At 41.0% G+C, this 24,135-nt stretch overlaps 2 protein-coding genes across 4 annotated transcripts in view; one reads left to right on the top strand and one right to left on the bottom strand.

Annotated features, from left to right (window-relative positions):
- Positions 1-24,135, top strand: part of LOC121928461 (opsin-5-like) — an 896,145-nt gene that overhangs the window by 693,433 nt on the left and 178,577 nt on the right. The window lies entirely within an intron of this gene.
- RNF125 (ring finger protein 125) lies at positions 219-16,472 on the bottom strand. 3 transcript variants are annotated; one of them, XM_042463226.1, is made up of 6 exons: positions 16,062-16,440; positions 9,807-9,960; positions 6,271-6,365; positions 4,764-4,854; positions 3,315-3,422; positions 219-382 (listed from the first exon to the last, which is right to left on the bottom strand). In XM_042463226.1, the coding sequence occupies exons 1-6, from the start codon at positions 16,268-16,270 to the stop codon at positions 290-292; spliced, it is 750 nt and encodes a 249-aa protein (XP_042319160.1). In that variant the 5' UTR covers positions 16,271-16,440; the 3' UTR covers positions 219-289. The 3 variants fall into 3 exon arrangements, with proteins under 3 accessions (XP_042319160.1, XP_042319162.1, XP_042319161.1); XM_042463228.1 differs by lacking the exon at positions 3,315-3,422 and having other exon boundaries at positions 16,062-16,456; XM_042463227.1 differs by lacking the exon at positions 219-382 and having other exon boundaries at positions 4,720-4,854; positions 16,062-16,472.

Here is a 24,135-nt window from a genome sequence, read left to right as displayed (position 1 = left end):
TTATGGGTGTGGAAATGTCCAAATTGGAAATGAAGAAGCTCAGAAGCTATGTGCTACTCAATACCTCTTTTGGAAGGGAGCCATTGCTAAGTTTTTGCAATGCAGGAACTTGTCCAAATTCCCTCTACAGCACTGGAAAATGTGAGGTTTTTACAGGCCTACATATAATTTGCTGTTAGAAAGGCTCAACTAGAGTTGTAAAGAAGCTGACAGCAGTATTTAACAACCAACATTTTAATTTGTAATGCAATGCATATGGCATTTCCTCCAATCTTTTTGATTGGTAGCTTTATACAACATTTGAACTGTTCACATGCACATAATCTAGAAATGATTGGTCTAGAACTCTTTCAATGAGAACTTCTTCTACTACATCAATATCCTGGGGAAAAAAGAAAAGAAAGATAGTTAGGTATGCATGTGGAAAAAGGAGTTTTACTAAGCACTATAGCACTTTTATTTTGCAGCGATCTTAGTTATACTATTCAGTAGTAATCAGATCACCACTACAATCACAAGCCTTAGCTATAGAAGATTGATTGGATCCTTTGATTCTTAATCAACACCCAGATTTTGGTTGCTTGGAATGACAAAAGTTGGATGTGATTCCTAATCACAAGGAGTCTCTGTTTTCAAAGTGAGAAGTCAGGGGGATGCAGACTCTTAGACTGAATATGTGGGAGACCTCTACCATTAAAATGAGCCCATTGAGGAACTAGAGATCATACATAAAGATGACAAACCTACTATATTTCTACTTAAGAAGGAACCGTCATGACAAATTCTACTAGCATAGCAACCCAATACCCTACATTCAGAATCTGTGTGGTGCCAGCAGTGATCCTATCTATGATCAGACTATAAGTAAAGTGTTCTCTTTCACACACACCTTCTCTCTGTTATGTGCCTTCAATTTGACTGTCAACAAATGGCAACCCCATCCATTTCATAGGATTTTCTTAAGCAAGAAATACTAATGATTTCCTACTGCATTCCTCTGACATTTCCTACAGTACCTGCTATTCCTTGGCAATCTCCTGTCTATGTACTAACTAGGGCTTTGCCTCTAAGATCAGATGGATCTTGTGTTCTTAACTAACAAATTCACTGTTCATTCTACAGTATTCCATTCCCCTCCTCACCCCTGTTAGTTTCTATTTCAGTTTGTCAGCACTATGTGCGTTTTAGTTGTGCTATTAGAGGGAAGGAGTCTCTTTTCCTTTTTTTAAAAAAATTATTTACATTTTTTGTCTGGTGCCTCTGTTTTTGCATCCCTAAACCTCTGTCACTCCATTTCCGAACAAGAATAGTAAATCATCTCTCCTGGAAGCCTTCAGGAGCAGTGATTTCAGCCTTTAAAGTGGCTGCAGGACCACCATGTACTCTTTTATTTAACATGTCAAAACCTTGTTTTTTCACAACCAGAAGTGGACTTTCCTCCTGTTTATTTTAGAGAACTTCTGCAGCCCCTACATGGTCCTGGGGTAGAAAATTGTTGTTTTCTACTGTTGTTCTCAGTGCATGGAAGAAATGTATAGAGACAGAACAAGCAGCAACAATAAAACTTTGACATTATCAAGTCAAGCAGTGATGTGCCAAGACATTACATTTGTAATAATACATTGCAGGGTTCACATAAGGACAAAGTTTGTGACATCAGGTGCTGTTGCTGCTGCTCTGCTCCTAAGTAGCCGAAACACTTATCTGACTCAGCAAACCCAGGCTCTAATTGTTTGTCACACAAACGTAAAAAAACAAACAAACAACTGATGTGTTTCTCCTTCCCAAGGCAAAGACAAAAATATGAGTAAACTTTCCCTCCCCAAATATTCAGTTCGCAGACTGGGTATTTGTGGTCTGGGATATCTCTCCTCCTGCCACATGTTTTCAGTATCTGAAAGTGGCCCCAGAATAGTAGAAAGACCAGAATGATTTCCTGAAAGACTGCCTTTTCCCACATGAGCATGTCCAGAATTTCATATCTGCCCCACCTCCTGAGAAGCTTGTTGGTATTGAAAGAAAACAGTGGGCTTGTTGAAATACTGTACCCCTGCAAGGTGTTGTTTTCTTTTAAATCTATACAAAATGATTAGTTACATTTCCTTCTTGCATAAAAAGATAAAAGAGGAAACTGAAGGATTTAACCAAGTAGTAGTCCCTTAATGCATTCTTCAATTTTTTGGTAATGTTTTATTTTTTTATTTCACATGTTGATTATATCTTATGATAGTTAGGCCCTTTAAGGGATTTTGGACTTCAGCTCCCAGAATCCCAGACTATTGGCCAACATGGCTGAGGCTTCTGGGAGCTGAAGTCCAAAGTCTCTTAAAGGTCATAGTTTGGGGACCACTGCTATAAACCATACACAAAGAGCCTAACTACAGTGCGTCCTCGCCTTATGCGGGGGATCCGTTCCGGATCCCTCCGCGTAAGGCAAATTCCGCCTATGCTTGAGCCCCATTGGAAACAATGGGGCTTGTGCGCGGCGGCACGTGCACACACGGGGCGCAACAGGCGCATGCGCCCATTCAATTGAATGGGACGCGCCACCCCTTCCGCCCCGCGTGCGCGCCGTGGCTTGAGCGCATATGCTCAAGGCCGCGTATGGCGCGGGCACACTGTATAATAAAATATAATCAATACATGACATACAAGTGTGTGTGTGTGTGTCTGTGTGTGTGAGAGAGCGAGCAAAATAAAGAGTTTATAAAAAGAACCTGAACTTGTTGGTTTCTAGCAATCTTTTCAATCACACACAGGTCCACCCAAAGCTTTTGTTACTAGTGCTACTAGCCTAGTGTGGGGTGTGGATGAGCTCTCTTGGCTCTTTCCTGGATAGCATTACCGTATACTATCAAGTTATATTTTGGTGAAGGTCACAACAACTTTAGGCCCTGTATCTTTTGAAAAGAAAAAGATGAAGCTAGTTTTTACTTTACATATTTTGAGTTCTGCCTCCCTCTTGCTTTCCTCTCTTAGCCTACAATGTGCTGGGAATCCTACTGCACTGACTTCAAAACATACTCATACAGGAAGCAGACCAGCACAAGAAAATAACCATTCTTAAGGAATAGCCACTTTACTAATTCTTGGATTGGTATTCAAGGACTGTCTGCACTAGTGCAGTACTTGGAGACATTAGACTATTTCTTCACTGACATTCCATCTATCCAACCTTCATTTTTCTCCAAGTATAACAGTCTTGCAATCTACAAATGCCCTCACATGACTTATCAATGACATGAGATACAGAGTTGTAGATAAAAGAGACAAAAGTCTTAGCAGTGACTTCGGAAAAACAACAATTTACTCACTATATATTCTTCGTAATAGAATGTATGTCTGAGCTGTAGGTGCCTCATAAAAGTCCTGCTGTAATAACTTGGACCTCCACCAGGGAGTAAACGACAAATTGGACAGTACTGTAAGCAGATCCCAAGGGAGAAAAATGAAAAGAAACTAAATACGAAAGCATTTTCACTATTAAGATGTAGCAAAAGAAGTAATTTTCTGGAGAGAGAAATGTGACATCTAATCTAATCTACTTCTGGCTCGGAGGCTTCAATGCAGGCACACAGCTAGTCTTAACAAGAATGGCTTCCATTTCTTTCTGTCCACAAATTGGCACTACCACTGAAATGAGCAAGCTCTTAGCGCATAAGATAGGTGTGTGCATGTCAACACACAAGAATCTCAGGACTGGGTTAAATTGTTATACAGAGAAGAGAGAGGCAGCTATGCATTTGCTCTCCTGAGAACATTTCAGGCTTCATTGTAGGATCAACTGTCAAAGATTGGCTGACATCTTGTTACTGATGTACATGCATTTAAGTGCTATCTATGTGTGTGTTAGTTCCTTTTGGAGCAATGTGCGAAGGGGTATTTCCTTGCCATTTGTTCTAAACCTTTTCAAGCCCGGAAGCTGTAAATCATGAGAGTGGAAGATCCCGCTGCTCCTCATACTACAGGAAAGGGAATGGAAGCGATTCAGACCATGAAGATCTGGCTGCTGAGAGCTCCTTGGGTTAAGTAAAAAAGGAGGTGCACTCCATTTTAGAGTTCACTCTCATTTCTTCCACCTCAGGACTGAACTGAGATCACCTGCTTTTCTATGATCTGAATCGCCTCCCCACCCTCTTCCAAACCGGTAAGTAATCACAGCAGGAGCCACTCTTGGAGCTTGAGAACTCCTGGGCGGTGGGAGGACACATGTAGAATCTTGAGCTATTATCTGTTTTGGGGGTAGAGGACAGAGCTGCTAGTAAGGTCAGCAAATGTATATTGATCCATCCGTCCATGAAACATTGGACCACCTCATCACCCTACATTTTCTCTCTCTTCTTGTTTGAAGTGATGCATTCAGAGAACTGAGATTGCTCTTAATTAACTCTGGATTTATGGGAAAATAGAATAACCTGGAGTTACCAAACAAAACAGTTAAGTTTGCTTATATAGACAAACAAACAAACAAAAAGCTAGTCTCAAAAGAATATGTAAAACACCTTGCTGTTACAACAGAATGGAAATTTCTGTTTGTGTGCCCATTTGTATCTTCTTTTGCTAGCACAACTTCCCAAGACAAAACCTTGCCATGATGGCTTTTCAACACTTGAACTGTATGTGTTCAAAATAGTACTGTACATCCGTACTTATATCCTAACACCATGACATAATATGTATAGTATACATCTTTCTCTAATATATCAAACAATTACTTACAAGAGAACGACGCAAGAACATAGACTTAAATAAGAGACATTTACCACTTGTCTTCTTTCAGATCTATGATAAGTAAGGAAATGGTCCAGGAGATCATTTTCATCCAATTCATACTGACAGAAAGGACAAGGATATCTGAAAACAATGGACAATTATCATTCATTGACACTTCTAGCATCCTTCAGTGCTAAATATTCAGTGTGGTGAACACATTTGCTTCTGATAATCGGGATTCTTCATAGTCTCTAACAGGAGAGCATGATGGCAGGAGGGTTCATGCTCAGTCACTTTGATGGGACATTTTGTTTGGACAAAGTCATGTTTTGTTGTAGAATTCATACAGAACTAGATCTGTAAGATAAGCATTTTATAACACTGTCATGTGGTGAGTTGCAAAGAATGTCCCCAAGTTTCACCCACTAATGTGCATATTATCTGTAATAAACAACAAATAGTTTCTGTGGAAGTCTCTGTGCAAGTGGTGAGAAATATGTTGTCTTTCATGTGTTGTTGAACTGCAACTCCCAGAATTCCTCACCACCAGCTATGATCACTAGGGCTGCTGAGTGTTGCAGTTCAACAACATCTGGAGAGCCACAATCTTTCCACTATTGTCCTTTGAAAGAAAAAATACAAATATGACATGAGATGCAAAATCTCTGAGAACAAAGGATCTTCAACAACAGAAGCCAGTGTGAAACAACAGAACAAGAATTCTACAAGGGATTTAAGTCTACCTCCTGGGGCTTAAATAAAGGACAAAAGATTTTTTTTAAAAAAATCCTACTATACGTGTTGAATGGTGCAAGCACCAGCTAATGACTGTTAATGGACACTGTTAAGATAAGGATCACTGTTTTTACATTTCAATTCCCACCAAAACCTTCACCCAAACTATTTGCATATGAATCAGCCAACTGAGGCAACACTGCATGCATCTGACATAGGAGTCATGCTGTGAACAAAAGCATACACCAAATAAAATTTGTAGAAACTGAAGATGCTGTAAAGACTTCTTAGTATTTCACAGTAGCACAGTAACACTACTACCCTCCTGAAAGTAACATTACACAGCATTGCTTATGCACTTAATTTCTAATATTCTGGGCTCAATTCAAGGTATTTTTTTAACTGTAAAAATCTGGACCCAGAATAGGATATCACTTGAGATTATAGATCGAGGAAACACATATTGCTTTGGAAATCTACCTAGATTTCAAAGTCTGAGAACTTTCACAGAAGTTTTGTGAAGCCTTTCATTTGTCCTTCCTTCACAGTTGCTAAAATTAAGTTAGATTAATATTCATTCAAGCTGCAATCCCACACATTTGTCAAAAAGCAAGTCCAGTTGAAGTCAATGGAATTTAGTTCTGAGTAGAGTTTAAACGGATTGCACTATTAAATGTATTCAATCAGGCAAATTAAATGGTGAGTAGTGTCCTTATACACTCTATGCCATGGGAATCCAGCAAGTTTACACACTCAATGAGTAAGACAAATCAAGTTTACAGTGCATTTCTTCAATCTTAATTTTATTCAGAAGTACTTTACCTTGTCTCTGGATAAGCAACCTCTTGAAGGGGGCCATATTTCTCTATATATTGGTCACAAGTCCGCAGATGAGCTCTCATTTCATTGAGGCACACCTAAATCACATGAAGAAATATCATCTTAGTTTTTAATTTAGTCTATGATCCTATGAAACAGCTTTTCTCAGTCTTTTTACTGTGGAAGATCCCCTGAAATAATTTCCAAGTAAAGTTTATTTTTAATCACACTTTCTTGAGAAACCCCAGGGTTGAGAAACCCTGCTATAAACATTAACCATGGACAACTTGCACTGAACTCACTGCTGCACATGAGTGTGTGCATTTGTGTGTGTATAGTGTTACGCTACCAGTTACCTGCTGTAACTGAGCATAATTCCAGGCCTCCCCAAGAGTTTTTTCAGTGCCAGTCACTGACACACATAACTGCTATAAGATCATCTTTATTGGTAGCAAATGGTGCAGCAGATGGTACACAGCAGAGAAAGCATTCCTGCCCTTTCACTGATGGGATCCAGAACTCGAGCACAGCAAGTGGTAGAATTAGGTTCCCCAAACTAATTCTAGCCAGATTATCCCTGGGTGGTGAGCAAATTCAGAACCCTTTGCTGGATATATGGGGCCCTAGGACTGGGGTGTACATCCTCTAGTGCGAGACCAATGGAAGATGGACTCCTAAAGGTTATATGATGCAGAAGCAAACAAGGAAAATCAAAGTCCATAAGCATGACCCATCTCTCCCCTCCCCACTAGCTATAATAACTATGCAGGCAAGTTAGCAACACAGGACAATTCAATCCCCCAATCTGTTCCCAGTCCTCATAGCTTTACGGAGTCTCAAACTTCCAAGCTAAAGCAAAATGTTCAAACAATCTCATTCATATACAGTGCTCCCTCGGGTTACGAAATTAATTCGTTCCGCCGCCGCTTTCGTAACCCGAAAAGCCTTCGCAAGCCGAAAACCCATAGGCGCTAATGGGGAAAAGCCGCGATTTCGTGTGAAATAGCGCCGAAAAGCACCAAAAATTTTTTCGTAACCCGAAAAAACCTTCGTAACCCGGAACAATTATTTCCTATGGGATTTTTTCGTATCCCGGAAATTTCGTAACGTGGGTATTTCGTATCCCGGGGTACCACTGTATTTAACTTTCATACCACTAGACACATTTGATCACAATACTAACAAGGACTCTAAACCCATCTGCCTGGTGACAAAAGGCCCAATTTACTACATCAGGAGGTTACTAAAGACAAGGGTGGATGGGAAAAGGAAACAACATGTCAGTTTCTTCCTCTTGCCATCCTCATAAAGGCTCATCTTGAACGATGAGGAAATCTGGAGATCTCAAAAGGTTGCACATACGTTAGTGCTCCTTCCATTGACCTAATAAAGATATGACATTCATAGTTTCGGAATTGATCTGACTGCAGCTCTGCTCCTAAATATGCAGTTGAACAGCCCAATCTTTCCCACATTTACTCAGAAGTAAATCCCATGGGATTACAATAGGACTAATGCTCAAATAAGCATGCATAATGATTTTCATAAACAAGTCTCTTCTGATTGGCCATAGAGACTGGACTGGTGAAATGGACTGGGGTGCAGCTGGCCTATGTAGCATATTTCCACACTTGAGCTTAAAAACATCGAGAGTGATTCAGATCTTCTAAGTCAAACAGTTTTGATGTGATTCAGTGCAGTCCTATATTTGCCCAGTTGTTAGTCCCACTGCATTATTTTCAGGTAAGCTGATAAAGGATTGTGGCCAATCCTACTGAAATCAAAGGCACTTGTGTGCAGTCTTAAATCACAAAGATGATTGAGTTGGCACTTAGGTCAGCTGAAGCTATGTTGAATCCAAATTCCTCCCGACCTAAGACAGGTTGCCAGGCTGGATATCGGATGGGGCTCTTATAATTTTAAACTCAAACAAATTGAGAAGCAGGACAAGGTATCATAAAACTCTGTGAAGCCAGGTGAAAGTACCTCTCTTTAAATCACAAATTTTCAGCTATAGCCATCCCTTCTTAACACTGTTGTTGCCTCCCCAGTGGAGAGCAAGGAAAGGGGGCTCAAATGTGCCAGCAACAAGAACAGAGCTTGGTGTTTCCCTGCTCCTCTACCCTTGCCCTTCACTGGGGATGCAAGAGTAGTATTAAGAGGGAACAGGTGCAGCTTAAAGTTCCAAGGTTGAAAAGCAAGGGAAGACAGGTACAGTGGTACCCCGGGATACGAATGCGCCGCCTTACAAAATTTCCGGGTTACGAAAAAAATCCATAGAAAAAAACTGTTCCGGGTTACGAAGGTTATTTCGGGTTACGAAAATTTTTTTGGTGCTTTTCGGCGCTTTTTCGCACGAAATCGCGGCTTTCGCTATTAGCGCCTATGGCTTTTTCGGCTTACGAAGGATTTCGGGTTACGAACGCGGCGGCGGAACGAATTAAATTCGTAACCCGGGGTACCACTGTACCTTCACTGAGCTTGTTTTTTGATGCTCCATCCTGCTTCTGAACCTATTACAGTCATATGAGCCCTGAACCTGGCAACCCTAGCCTAGGGCTATATAATCCTAACTGTATGGTGACATATCCTAAAGGCACCAGATCCTGTCTGATTTTGATAGCCAAGCAGGGTCACCTCTGGTTAATACTTGTATGGAACCTGGATGAATACAATATTTCTTGATGAATATTACAAACACACACACACACACACACACTATATATATAGAAAAATGGTATATTTAGAGCAATAGTTCCCAAACTTTGGTCCACCAAGTATTTTGGATTTCAGTGACCAGAATTCCTGACTGTTGGCCAAGTTGTCTGGAGCTTTTGGGAACTGAAGTCCAAAACATGTGGAGGACCAAAGTTTGGGAAGCACTGTTTTAGAGGAAAGAACTGGCAAAACCCCTTCTGAATATTCCTTGCCTAAGAAAACACTATGGACTCCATGGGCTCACCATATATTGACTGGTGACTTCAAGGCGCGTGTGCACACACACACAGTGGTTGTGCCCTTGGGCTGAGTGAGATTTGGCTCTGGCATAACCTGGCTCCTCCCTTATTCCGCCCTTCTTTGGCTCTTCTGAATGATAGCTGATAGAACCACTGTGCTGGCAGATTCGTTTACAGACTGATCTCTGAGATCAGCTGGCAGAAGGGGGTTATGCTGGTATAAAAGCAGTTGATATAACAGCAGCCAACACAAGAAGCCTTTGCCTATCTCTAACCCCCTGCAGCTGGCACATCTCTGAATGGGGATTGCAGTGTAAAGGCATTTGGGACTGGAGTGTTTGCCTAATTGAATAACACCCCAATCCTAAATATAAATCATAAAAGTTGCTTGCACCAACTATACCAAATAGGAAGTTCAAATCTCTAAAATGCTACATTAATATCAGGTCAAGTCTTTTCACAATGGGATTATGTATCCAATTGATTGGACTTTCCCCAAATACAGAGACACAGGACAACTGAATTAAGAAGTCTTATGCAGAAGATTCCCTAAGACATTATAAAATGTCAATTATCATTTACCTGTCTTTCACATTCTGTGCAGTTTCGATATATATTTTTCATCATGTTGGTAATATCTGTGGCTGGAATTCCTTCAGAGGTAAGATAAGCCCGGCAGTAAGGACATGTCCATGCATTATTATGTAAACTTGTTGCAATACAAGAGTGGCAAAACCTGATAGAAATAAAAATGGACATTGTGTTTATTTTTAAAGAAAGCACTTTGAAATGTCACTCTGTTGTGATTACTAAAGGGCATGACCTTCCAGGAAAACTGGTTCCTACCACCGTTAATAATTGTGTCCTCTTAGGGTGCTACTCAGTGTGTTTACCTAAGCATCCCAAGTTATCAGATCACTGATAAAGTGAGGTCACAGAAGATAAATGTGTTCTGTTGTAGGGTTCTCTTGTGCTTTATTTAGATGAAGTTACTTATTAGCACTGAAGGACCTACCTACTTTTAGTAGCAAATTGTAGTATCTGTAAAAAAGATCAAGCTCTGCAGACAGAGCATAAATCACAATGTAGCCAATGGTAGTTAATTACTTTTATATCCTGCTGCATTTACTGGGAGAGCATCAGGAATTTGTTTTGTTCTACTGAAATCAATGGAATTTTTAATTCACTAACTGGATACTCACTACAGCTACAGTACTTGGTTATAAGTAACTGTCCAGAAGTGAAAGTCTTAGCCTAGGACCCTTTCACATTACACAATTAAAGTGCCATGATTCCACTTTAACTGCTATAGTTTAATCCTTTGGAATCCTGGGATTTGCAGTTTTAGGAGGGGTATTTACAATTCTCAGCCAGGGAGCTCTAGTGCGTCACCAAACTACAAACCCCAGAACTTCACAAGATATTGATGTGGAAGTTAAGAGTGGAATCATAGTGCTATAACTACGCATTGTAAAAGAACCACTACTTTCTACATATATAAATAAATTCACAATTGGCAGCATGTTAGAATACCATGAACCTCAGCCAGACTTAAAGAAAATAAAATACTCTTGTGATGTGTTATGACCAGATTCTATCGGACATACAGAGCACAAGGAAATGAAATCTTAGAACAGATAGTGAGAACTGAAGCTTACTTTATTTCTCAAATTATTGTACATGACAAGATGAAACCATGTCTTGTTAATATCATGGCACTGTGATGCTTTTGACATACAAGAAGTGACATGCCAGATATCAATGTGGATATGCTTGACAAATGGCAGACTGTCAGAGTAATGTCCACATGCCTCTGGAGATAATACTGCAAGCATGATGAAAGCTTTTATTGATGTAAGACTGCCATAATGAAAACTGAAGCAACAAACCAGAGTATGTTGGTTTCCCCCCTGATCATCCAAATCTTCCTAAGCTTTAAATGAGGTAAGAGTGCATGAAAATGGCCTTGAATATTGCACTAAGTGTGAGATAGGTGTAGTTCCACAAATTTGTTGATCTATGTTAACACCATCAGCAAGCCAAGGACTTCTGAGCAGTGCTCAATCAATGCACCATTCAGGGAAATGCTTTTTTAAAAATTGCTTCAGTTCGTTATTACAGAAACTTTCCTGTAACATGCATAGTAAATTAAATGCACACACATTCTGATAAATAAGCAAAAACAAAACACTAAGCAATGTTTTAAAATTCATGGTAGCTTTATGAACTTCCAAAGAGGCTATGCATAATGCTCTTCTGGATTTTAAAATGTGAGAATTAAATGCATAATACAGTACTATAAAAACAATATATAAAAACTTGAGGGACAAATGAGACAGATCCTATTGTTTCCTTTACAGGAAAAATGCATTACATGTAGTTTGGCCAGCATCCTGTTTTGCAATTCTGTGTCTCATGATTGATTTTATGTCTTATCTTCCTCCAAGGATTGCAGTGTGATGTAAGAAGCTCTCCCCTCCCATACTTTTATCCTGACATCCTAAGAAGTAGGCTGGGATAAGTGGGGACAATTGATCCCAGATTAAAGTAATTTTCATGGTTAAATGGTCAGTAAGTTTTAGAAACTGAATTTCCCCAATTTTATGGTCCTCTAGTCTGGCACACTAAGACTTGTTTCAATGGGTCTACTATAGTTTGGATTAACCACTAGATTAATTTATAATGTGTTTTTCAAAGAAAGAAATAAGTTTTATTGCAGATTCTTTACTTCTAGTGCAAACAATATTGATGAGAACCCCTTTTATTTCAATGTCAGAAATTATTACACAGGGGTTCCCCTTTATCACATTTGCATCTTAAGTACTGAAAAATGAACATGGGAAGTATATAGTGAATATTTAATGACTTGAAGACATAGTGGAGGAACATGAACTAGAGAAAATTGAACAACCTTAAGTCCCAACAAATATCTGTTGATACCTTCATTTTTTTCTTCAGACCAAGTGTGACTTCATTTCACAATAATGTATAAAATGCATATTCTATAATACCTATTGTCACTCAGTGGTCTATTCAACTGGTTCTGATAAAATTTGGGGATCCAAAGTGAGCTGAAATTTCAAAGTCAGGCTTTAAATGGAATTGTCAGTATTTGCTCAATGGAAATAAAATTGCCTGGTTGAAAGCAATAATGTAAATATTCTTTTGAGGATCGACAGGGATTGCATTCATGCTGTTATCCAGTCTTGGAGATCAGAAAAGTCTAAAATTAAGACCATTACTACCAGACTGATGTATGGTATTCTTAGCTGTCAGGTATTCCCTCACCTCTGTACATTCACTTTACTTGATATATTAAGGTGACAATCGTATGTACATTTATCTCAGAGTAAGTAAGAGAAACAGCATGGTGTAGTGGTGATTTGATAATTGGACTACAACTCTGGAGACCAGGGTTCAAATTCTGCATTCAGCCATTAAGTTTACTGGATGACCTTAGGCAAGTCATGTGCTCTCAGCCTCAGGCTGAGAAGGCAATGGAAAACTTCCTCTGAACAAATCTTGCCAAGAAAACCCCATGATATGGTCATCTTATGGTCATCATAAGGGCCTGAACAGACAGGCCAAAATAAAGCTACTTCGGGTCACGTTGGAGGTATACTATTTAAATGACACATGCATTTTAAGAGGCCAGAAGCTGCGCCAAAACTATACTCCAGTCTTTAGGACAAGAGTGTGGCTTTGGCACAGCTTCTGGCCTCTTAGGACAGATGCATCCTTTAAACAGCATACCTCCAAAGTGACCTGAAACAACTTTATTTTGGCCTATCTTGCCCCATAAGTCAGAAACGACTTCAACAACAAAGTATGATTTTGCAGTGCTGGTGCACCAAATACCCTGAAACAAGGGGGAAGGACTGGAGAACGAGAGTGGGTTCAGGCACTTGGATGAGTTGTACCAACTACAGAAGGGCAGGGGGTAGAGCATCAGTAACACAAATTGTGAGTCTTCTTGTCATGCAAGCACTGGCAACAGCAGGGCCTGCAGAAAATATCTCCATGGTTTGGCAATAAGCCTTCCACAAGCCCCAGCAGTGCTGCAGGGGCTGGGAAAAACTCCCCAAATCTCATGGTGCTCTAGGTAAGGCCACATGGGATGAAAACAGTAGTGGGAATGGTGGCAAGTACTACATCTACTGCATTTTTTTTTATCTACCCAAACATAAAAAATGTGTGTGTGTGTGTGTGTGTGTGTGTGTGTGTGTGTGTGTGTGTCCCAAATCTGTTGCCGGTATTATCTGGAGCCCATCCACACTGCAGAAATAATCTGATTTGGCATCACTTTAACTATCTGGGCTCCATACTATGGAATTCAAAACCATTTCTGCAGTATAGGTGCAGCCCTAGTTAGCCGGCTTTTACTCAGATACTGAGCCCATATATTGACCCACTCTGCAACTCCTTTTGCAGCTGGCTGACCTGGTAACTGACCCATATATAAATAATTACTTCATACCTATATAGGGCTCCACTGAAATTCTCATGGCCTTCCAAGGCAAATAAGGAAAATGAAACTTGGTTTATCTGTACAGTTTGTCCACAGACAGCCATGTGGGAAATGGGGAAAAAATTAATCAAGTGAGACCATTGTCTATTCTATTATGTTGAAATATTGGCATTCAGTAGATATGCTCCAATGTTTACATTAAAAGAACTAAATCAACCTTAAAAGAGTCTGGGGAAAGGCTTTCTAAAGAAAATAGTGTTAACTCCCCCTCCCATTTTGAAATACTGTTTGCTTTTTAATAGATTCCCACTTAAAAGTTTTGAGAGGGGCATTCAGCTTCACCGAATTAAAATTCACAAAATTATTCCCACAAATAAGCATATCATCCCTTCAAAATACACTTTTATTCCCAGGCAAATGTACTAGTTTTTATATGCGTATTTATATTCACATCTGTTAGTAAGGTGTATTATCAGGACAGGGACAAGGCAGTTGAAGCAAACCCTCTGTATGTGAAACAGTAGGTAAGCAACTCTTCTTAAAACAAGGAAGTCAACATAAATGACAAAACAGTATTGACTTTGGAGTATTAGCCCCTTCCTTTGAAGGGTTCAGAACACACTGTACATTATTTTGGTGCAATACTCATAAATAGCTTTGTAAAAGAAGTACTATCCATATCTGTACTGTAATAGCCATTAGGAAGCACCAATTCACCAATACAGAGAAATCCAAACCATACATCCCTTCCAGCCGGACACAGAGAAGTTATTTTAAGTTTGTTTCTACCAACCTATTTTAAAATATATATATATATATATATATAGGAGTAATACTCTATCAACTGAGGCTGATCTTTAGCACAACCATTTAAACCAAAGCAGTCCTGTTGACCCCAGGTTCATTTACATTATAGAAATAATGCAGTTTGATACCACTTTAAGGGATGTAGCTCCATCCTGTGGAATCCTGGGATCTGTAGTTCTCTGCCAAAGAGTGATGGGGCCTCACAAAACTACAAAGCCCAGGATTCTGTAGGATTGATGGAGCCATGGCAGTTTAAGCGGCGTCCAACTGCAGTATTTCTAGATGCTTCGGAAACAAAATCCATTACACAAATCCACTACCCTATGCTGTATTCTTCTTCCCATGTTCAAATCCACTTGCAAACCTCACATGGAATTGCTTTTAGCAAGTTTTGTTAAAGGATGCCCTTCTCATATTCCTTCTTAGTCTCTTTCACATACTATAACAAAAGTTGGCTTGTTTAGGAAGACCAAATCAACTAACCAGCAAACAAAGCCAGGGCACAATGCAACCTTAGTTCACTTAAACGCACAAAAAGACAAACTTGGGAGTAAGTGGCACTGTCCACAGTGGGACCAACATCTGAGGAAACAAGCACAGGATTCAAAAACACAGACAGACCAAAGTTTCCAAGCCATGGTTTGTTTGTTTTTAAATCCCATGCAGTTTGATCCTGTCCCTGTTCACTCTGATGTTCATTGCCATTGTGGACCTGTTCTCCCAAGGAAACCTACAGAGGAGGAAAGCCAGCCTGGTGCAGTAGTTTGAGCATTGTTGGATCAGGACTCTGGAAACCAGGGTTCGAATGCATGCAACCCACTGAGTGACCTTGGACAAGTCACACTCTCTCAGCCTCAAGGGGAAAGAAAGCCCTGGCAAACCTCTTCTGAAACAAACCTTGCCAAGAAAGGAAGGCACCCCACGACAACAACCCAAGCTTGAAAGCAGCCCAACAGCATGCATGCATGCATGCATGCACATATATATATATATATATATATATATATATATATAATTTTTTACAATACTAAACTTTAAGAAGTTTTTAAGAATTAAGAAATCATTAAAATTATTTTAAGAAATCATTAAAATTATCTTAAGGAATCCTTCAACTCATTCAATCTTAAGAAATCATTCAAATGATGTAAGAGATCATGAAATTGATTTAATCTTAAGAAATCATTCAAATTATCTTAAGAAATCGTTCAAATGATTTAATCTTAACAAAGCATTGAAAGTATTTTAGTAACTAATTAAAACTACTTGATTTTAATCCATCATTAAAATTCTCATTGTAATTAAAGGTCTAAATAATTTTGATTAAATTAAAGTTCTTTCCTTTTTATCTAAGAAAAGTTTTTTTAAAAATAATTTTCATTGAATTAAAATTAAATAACTTTAACTTAATCATTTTAATTAGTTAACAATAATATTTAAAAATATTTAAAAATGAAATATTATGTGGGATCTAAATCCTCGAAACAAATAAAGACAAAGAGAAATCTGCCTCCTTTCCTGAGCCAAGGTGGACCCAGGTGGTGGTGCTGGGGGTCTGCACTTACACGTGTCCACAGCGGGTCCTGACGGGCTGGTGGAGCACCTCCAAGCAGATGGAGCAGTCGAAAGAAGGGCTCTGGGGCTGATCCTGGGGGGGCTTCTCTCCTCCTTCTCTCCCCAGTTGCGCAGGGAGCTGCTGGATGCTCTCTTGGGGTCCTCTGGAGACAGTGGCAGGGGTCCCTTGCCTCCCATCGCTGCTCAAGGCAGAGCCCATCCTCTGAACAGTTTCCTCCGGGGAGATCTAGGCGGCTGGGGCTTGGCAGGGCTTTTTGGGGGGGGGTGAGAGAGAGAGAGGCTCGTGCACAGAGAAGAAGAGCAGCCCAAAGAGTAAGACCTCCTTCTCTGGTCGCTTCCTGGCTCCTCTCTGCTGGACCCCCAGGGACCACCTTCGCCCTGGAGAGGGCTGGCACCCTGCAGGAGGCTGCCATTGGTCAAGCCCTGCCAGGAAACCGGACACCTCCAGAGGCACTCCAACAGAGAAGCCCTCCCACACTAATTGTTGTAGTACTTGCTGTTGTTCCAGATTATTATTATTATTATTAGTGTTGTTATTGTTATTGTTATTGATGTTTAGACTGGAGAAGAGAAGGTTAAGAGGTGACATATAAGCCCTGTTTAAATATTTGAAGGGACGTCATATTGAGGAGGAGCAAGCTTGTTTTCTGCTGCTCCAGTGAACTGGACCCAAGAACAATGGATGCAAGCTGCAGGAAAAGAGATTCCACCTCAACATTAGGAGGAACCTCCTGACAGTAAGGGCTGTTCGACAATGGAACACACTCCCTCGGAGTGTGGCTGGAGTCTCCCTCCTTGGAGGTCTTTAAACAGAGGCTGGGTTTATTGGCTGCAACAAGTTTTTATCCGAGGAACTAAGAGGACAAATTATATGTGGGAAGGCGCTACCATAGATAGGCTGGGCCCAAGCCATGAAGGGCTTTAAAGGTCATAACCAACACCTTGTACTGTGCCCTGAAAGTAATGGGCAGCCAGTGGAGGGATTTCAAAACAAGTGTTATATGGTCAGTCTTAGAGCTCCATGTTTGAACTAGTTGAAATTTCCGGACTAGGCACAAGGATAGCCCCATGTAGAGCACATTTCAGAAATCAAGCTGTGAGGTTACCATCAGTGATACCTTTATTGGCCAACGAAAATGCACAATATGCTTGTTGCAAGCTTTCGAATCTCCATGGGCTTCATCTTCAGGCAAGATGTTACAAATCAGTTTGTCTCCGTGTGATAAACTCCATACTTTGGACACATCATGAGAAGAAAGGACTCCTTGGAAAAGACAATAGTAATGCTGGGAAAGGTGGAGGGAAGCAGGAAGAGAGGAAGGACACATGCCAGATGGATTAAGGTCTCAGGTATGAATTTGCAAGACCTGAGCAGAGCAGTGGAGGACAGAGGGTCTTGGAGATGTCTCGTCCATAGGGTGGCCATGATTTGAGATCTGCTCAAGGGCAGTTAATATAGTTTATCACTTTTAGATTGGATGTCGTTGGTGAGTTATATCTGCTATTGGTTTGGATGATACCTGGAAAGTTCCATGAAAAGACCCTCTGTCCCACTGGAGTGGGGTTTATATGGGAAGGGTATTGTGGTTTTAATGATTGTAATTTTATAGTGTTTTTAGCTGATGTTTTAACTGTCTTATTGCAATACATTTTTATAATTGTTATTGTGAGTCGCCTTGGGTCCCTTCAGGGATAAAGGCGGGATAGAAATAAATAAATACATAAATAAATGTATGGCAGCAATATAAACAAACATATTATTATTGAAAACATGCCAGAGTAGCTGTGTTGGCCACTTAACAAACACAAACAAACATCCATCAGTGATACCTTTATTAGCCAACCAAAATGCACAGTATACTTGTTGCAAGCTTTCAAAGTTCCATGGGCTTCTTCATCAGACAAGATGTTATAAACCAAACAGGAGAAAACAAACAATTGGAGATGTTAGTCAGATGCCTACATGTTGTTTCAGTCCTTAATAAAGATGTTTTGATGGAGAGGATATATTTTGCAGGCTCCTCCTTCTTCTGGCCATGCAGAAATAGGGAGATTTTCAGAGAACAATGGATTCCTCAAGAAGTCTCCATGTTTTTGCATCAGGAACATTTGGGTGATGTAGAGGTAAAAACATGAGAATTCAGTCCAAATTAAGAAGGAGAAAAAATTGTTTTGCCTTGGTTGAAGTCCCATCCACAGATTTTTGTTTGTACAGTATTTGTTAAATGGCCAACACAGATACATACCCCTGCATGTTTTCTGTATTGTCAGATACTGCATTGTAGCTACAACGGGAACCATGAAGAGGAAGCCCAGGATGGAGCAGCCTGTAAGAGCATGCATGCTGCTTCTGCACCTACTCTAGTTGTGGTCATTCTCTTTGGAAAGGAAGCCCAAGATGGAGGAAGAGGAATGTGCACATGCCCTTACAGGCTACTCTGGCCCTGGGCAAGGAGGACAAGCGCATGCCACCTTCACTGCCCCAGCAACTGCTCCCTTGGTTTGTGGAGCCCTGGTGGCGCAGTGGTTAAATGCCTGTACTGCAGCCATTCACTCGAAACCACAAGGATGCGAGTTCAAGACCAGCAAAAGGGCCCAAGCTCGACTCAGGCTTGCATCTTTCCAAGGTCACTAAAACGAGTATCCAGACTGTTGGGGGCAAATTAGCTTACTTGTTAATTAGCTTATTTGCTGTTCACCGCTATGATCTTTGGAATAGCGGTATATAAATAAAACAAATTAAATTAAGCATGCCATCAGCCCTGACCCCTACACCAGCTGACACCCGGCACAGGGATGCCACTGGGCCAAGCAAAAGGATTTTAAGACTGTGGAAAGTTATAGAATCATAGAGTGGGAAGAGACCACAAGGGCCATCCAGTCCAACTCCCTGCCATGCAGCAACACAGAATCAAAGCACCTCTGACAGATGGCCATCTAGCCTCTGTTTAAAGACTTCCAAGGAAGGAGACTCCAATGGAGCATATTCCACTGTTAAACAGCTCTTACTGTCAGAAGGTTCTTCCTAATGTTGAGATGAAATCTCTTTTCCTGTACTTTGAATCCATTGCTTGGGGTCCTGTTCTCTGGTGCAGCAGAAAACAAGCTTGCTCCATATTCATACAGAGTACATATGGGGAGATCTTTCAGATAGTTTCAGACTTAAGCCTTTATAACCAGCATTTTGAATTTTACCCAGAAACAAATCAGTAGCCAATGAAGCTTTGTTGTACTAATTGAAAAGAGACATAATCCAGGCATGTATCACCATAGCCAAATCTGTCTTTTCCAGGATCTGATTCAGCTGACATGCTAGTCTAAACTGTAGGCAAATACACTTATATCTACAGTATTACTGAATCCTGGATATCAAGGCTTGGGGTTGAGCCCAGGAGTGCACCACACAAGATGTGAGCCTGAGATTTCAGTGGGAGTGTAATTCCTCTTTCACAGAGGTACTGCTTGTGTACAAGTTTTGCAAGTGGAAGAGGAACCTTGTTCAAATTGCTTGTCTAGGGTACACTAGCAGAAGAGGTACAGAGATTCATAAGTAAACCCTCCCTTCCTCATGGTGATCCTGTCTTCCCTGTGCTCAGTGGGATGTCCACCAAGGATTTATATGAACACAAAGTCCTCAAGAGACTCACGTTTGCTTGGATGCAATTATATTTTCCATGTGACCAATGCTTCTCCTTTATCAGGATTCCAGGTAATACAAAGCACTCTATTTGTATTCAGCCACCCATACCTTGAACGCCCCCACCCAGCTCCAAAGTAAACTTGGGATTGTTGGGGATTTAGGATGGAGACCAGCATAACATATTGGGAGCAAGGTCAGCACACTTGGTCCTTTGCTTCTTCCACATGTTAGTGTACCCCTGAGGAATGACTCAGGGAGCTGGGGATGTTTAGCTGGAGAAGAGAAGTTTAAGAGGTGATATGATAGCCCTGTTTAAATATTTGAAAGGATGTCATATTGAGGAGGGAGCAAGCTTGTTTTCTGCTGCTCCAGAGAACAGGACCCGGAACAATGGATGCAAGCTACAGGAAAAGAGATTCCACCTCAACGTTAGGAAGAACTTCCTGACAGTAAGGGCTGTTCGACAGTGGAACAAACTCCCTCGGAGTGTAGTGGAGTCTCCTTCCTTGGAGGTCTTTGAGCAGAGGCTAGATGGCCATCTGCTGGGGATGCTTTGATTTGGATTTCCTGCACGGCAGGGGGTTGGACTGGATGGCCCGTGCGGTCTCTTCCAACTCTATGATTCTATGATACCCTGTTCAGTCGCAACACCTGGATGGGGATTTGGTCTTTTCCAATATGAGGTGTACAGCTGATAACCAGCTGACTTTGTATGCCAAACTGTGGCCATGATGTTTACTTGCCCAGGAATTAAAATATCTCTTGGAGGCTAACATTCAGTGGCTGTTTATAGAACTATACCATATCGTGTTAGAAACATGACAAGAAACAGATGATAGCTGATGGAATGAAATGACAGCTGGCTGGGATGGCTGGAAAAAAACAGGCAAGGGAGGATACAGCTGCTAAATCCTGGAAGGAAGGGGGCCAGGGAACAGATGGATATGAGGAAAGCCTTTCCAAACAAGTCATCCATGGGCAGCAGCAACCTTTCCTGGCTTGCCCTTGCTGTGCTTTTCTCTACCCATATGATATCAGGAAGGCAAATCCTGATCCCCAGAGTTCAGCTGAGAGTACTGTTGTCTAACACATCCATGGATGCCAGAATTAAATGATGTTGTTGTTTTTAAACCGCTGGGACAAGTGAAAGAGCTGCAGTTTCTTTTGTTATGTCTCTCCCATTGTTGAATTTAGCAGAGACTCTGAGCAGGAACTTGGAAAATGTTTCTGCTACTCCTGCACTCTGTGTGTGTGTGTATGTGTGTGAATGTGCCAGAACACCAAACTCAACACAATAAGTTTGCAGGTTGTGAGCCCATGATACAAGCTCCCTACCCCCATCTTGAATGATGTATGGATTGGTGACAAACTGGGAAATCAATACCTTGGTAACAACAAGAGCTTCCTGTACAAAACTGCACCCTGTGAACTAGATTAAGACTGGTCAGCTAGTGGCACAAATATGCTACAGATATTTGAAGCACTCTTGGTCCCTTTCACAATCACAGCACTACGACGCCACTAACTGCTATGACTGCATCCTGTAAAATCCTGGAGATAGAGTTAATGAGAGTCTACATTGGAATTACAGTTGGTCCTCGACATTTGCGACTTTGACTTTTGTGGATTTGATCATTTGCAATTTTGATTATGTTCTCTCTAGGAATCTCTAGGTCCTCCAGGGCAACTCTGTCAGAAATAGACCATAGAGTTGTGCTGGAGAATTTAGAATTTCGTAGAAAAAACATTTCTCTAGCCATTTGTAAATTATCCAGAATGATTCTATGGTTATGTTCTGGCAGATGTTGACCACAGAGTTGCACTGGAGGACCTGGAGATTCCTAGAGAGGTGTTCTCTTAGGTAAAAAGAATAGTGTTTTTTTCCACATTCACTCATAACCCCAGGGAATATGAAGGGATCATTGTATTGTTGATTATAAACTGAACATGAGTCAGCAATGTGAGGCTGCAGCAAATAAGGTACATACTACTTTAGCATTAATAAAAGCATAGCTTCCAAATTGAAGGAAGTAATAGTCCCACTATATTCTGCACTTATCAGATCTCATCTGGAGTCCTGCTTTCTGTTCTGCACCTCATTTTAAGAAGGATATAGACAAGTTGGAACAGGTTGGCGGAGGGCAACAAGGATGATAAGAGGTTTGGAGGATGAAACATATGAGGAAAGGTTGTTGGAGCTGCACATCTTCAGCTTGGTGGAGAAAAGACAGAGGTGACATGAAGGTACTCTTTGAATACCTCAAGGCCTGTCACAGAGAAGAGGCCTATTTGCTGCCCCAGAGGGTATTGTGGGGGGTTACACACCACCACTAAAGTACGCGCAGAGCACGTACTAGGGTTAGGGAGGTGCGGTGCTTCCGCACCTCCCTAACCCTAATACGCGCTCTGTGCGTAAAAAATGACGGTGGCCGTTCCAGACGGCCGCCGGCATGAGGACGTCACGGCCACGCCACCTCTATATGGGGCGGCACAGACGTGACGTACTCGCTCCGCACCAGGGTGCCTAGTGCGCCCTTAGTGCAGACCAGGAAGGAGCTCCGTTTCAGAGCTCCTTCCTGGTTTGCGCCGCCGCTTTGCATCGCTGGGCACAGCTTTCAGACGGCTGCGCCCAGCAAAGCAAGGGAGAAAGGGGCCAAGCGGCCCCTTTCTCCTCCCTGCCGCCACGGGGTGTCCTTGGGGCTTGAAGCCCCAAGGACACCCCTTTTCGGCTGTGGGGGAAGTGGTGTTTTGCCGCTTCCCCGCAGCCTGAAAAGCGGCGGATCAGGGCCTCAGCGGTTGCCGTTCTGGCAACTGAGGCCCCGATACACTGGGGAAAGGGGCGGGTACAGCCCGCCCCAAATAGGCGGTCTGTAACCCGCCTGTGTTACAGAAAAAGAGATTTAGATAGAACATTAGAAGGAACACCTTGAAGTGAGAGCGGTTTGGCAATGGAACCAATTGCCTAGAGAGGTAGACGGGTTCAAAAAGGGCTGGACAGCTAATTGCTAGGGATACTTCAGCTAGAAATCATGCATTAAGCAGGGGGTTGGACTCAATAAACCATGAGGCCCCTTCCAACTCTATGATTCTAAGAGACAGATTGCATTACCTTTTTGTGTGAAATCTAGCATTGACTGGCAGTTTCCAAGTGATAAAGTATTTTGAAATGCGGCCTGACATGATCCAGAATGGGATCAGAATGGAGCAAGTTACTAAAAAGAAGCAGGGCAAAACTTTCTGGGGAAAGGTTTTAAATAATAATCAATGGTCTATAATATAAATGGCTTTATAAGTAACATGCAAATGAACAATGAAATAAGCAAAATGAAAAGAATGTAAACCATGAAACAAATCTATTCAGTCTTCTGAGGGATTTACTTAAATTTTAAAAAAATGAGTACAAAAACTTAGAACCAAGAATCACTAAGATAGCACACTTAGATTTTATTAATTACTTGTGACATGATCTGGTAAGCGTGTTCCAATAAAGTAGTTGCCAGGTCTTCCACATATAATTATCCTTACTTTGATGCAGCAGCTCTTTCATTTTATTAGTCCCTAATCCTTCTCTACACAAAACTAGCGGCCAGTACTTTTAGTCTGATAATTTTTAGACATGACACTGTAATCTGTGTATCAACAAGGATTTGGGGAACAATTGCTGACAAAAATGACAGAGCCCATTCTGAGGTGCCATTCTGTCTTGTTCCCAGCCCCCGTGACAACATAAAAAAGCTAATAATACACCAAAGGATTTCCTAAGATCATTTACTTGTACTTACAAAAGAATTGTGCCAATTCTCCCACCCCAACCCCACAAAACAAACAAACACATGGATTGATTTTATTTTTAATTTCAGCCTCATTTTCTGTAGTGCCACTTACCTGGTCCTTTGCCTTTTTAAAAATGAGGAGATTGCCAAGATGAAAACTATGGGGAAAACATTCTGTTCATTGGGGTGGAGTATACAGAATAAGTTGTAGCCATTTGTTTTTCGAAAGCCCTTGAAACCAAAGTCAATATATCTTGCCAAAGAGCAAGTTACTCCCCAATTTCCTGCAATACAGGTGTAATCTTTAACTTTTGCATTGTTTACTGTAATGAATCAGTATCCTCTAACTCCAGTACTTGAGAAATATTGGATAATGGAGCTAAAGTAAAACTATTTTAGGTACATATGTGACAAATGCATTAGTAAAGGAAGGAAATCTGATAGTGGTCTGTATAAATGATCATCTCAGACTTATCCTATAGCAGGTATCTGCATGGTCTATAGGGATTTGTTTGTTTTGCTTCCACCTTTTGTTTCTCTCTCCTTCCAACTAGCTATGTTCTCTAAAGCAGAAGAGTGTTAAAAGCATTTACATTTAAAGTAATTAAAATATACAAATGAACAGTGTGCATAATTTCCTCCCATCTCCTC

Source organism: Sceloporus undulatus, chromosome 4, assembly GCF_019175285.1.
Source record: "Sceloporus undulatus isolate JIND9_A2432 ecotype Alabama chromosome 4, SceUnd_v1.1, whole genome shotgun sequence".
Classification (NCBI taxonomy): Eukaryota; Metazoa; Chordata; class Lepidosauria; order Squamata; family Phrynosomatidae; genus Sceloporus; species Sceloporus undulatus.
The sequence above is the reverse complement of the archived record's forward strand: the minus strand, read 5'-3'. Positions and strand labels throughout refer to the sequence as shown.

Excerpts from the sequence above, each read along its gene's own strand:
- RNF125 (XM_042463226.1), bottom strand. The coding sequence starts at position 16,270 with ATGGGCTCTGCCTTGAGCAGCGATGGGAGGCAAGGGACCCCTGCCACT. Across the intron at positions 6,366-9,806 it reads GCACAGAATGTGAAAGACAG|GTGTGCCTCAATGAAATGAG; the intron begins GTAAATGATAAT and ends CATGTGATTTAG. Across the intron at positions 3,423-4,763 it reads GATCTGAAAGAAGACAAGTG|TACTGTCCAATTTGTCGTTT; the intron begins GTAAATGTCTCT and ends ATCTGCTTACAG.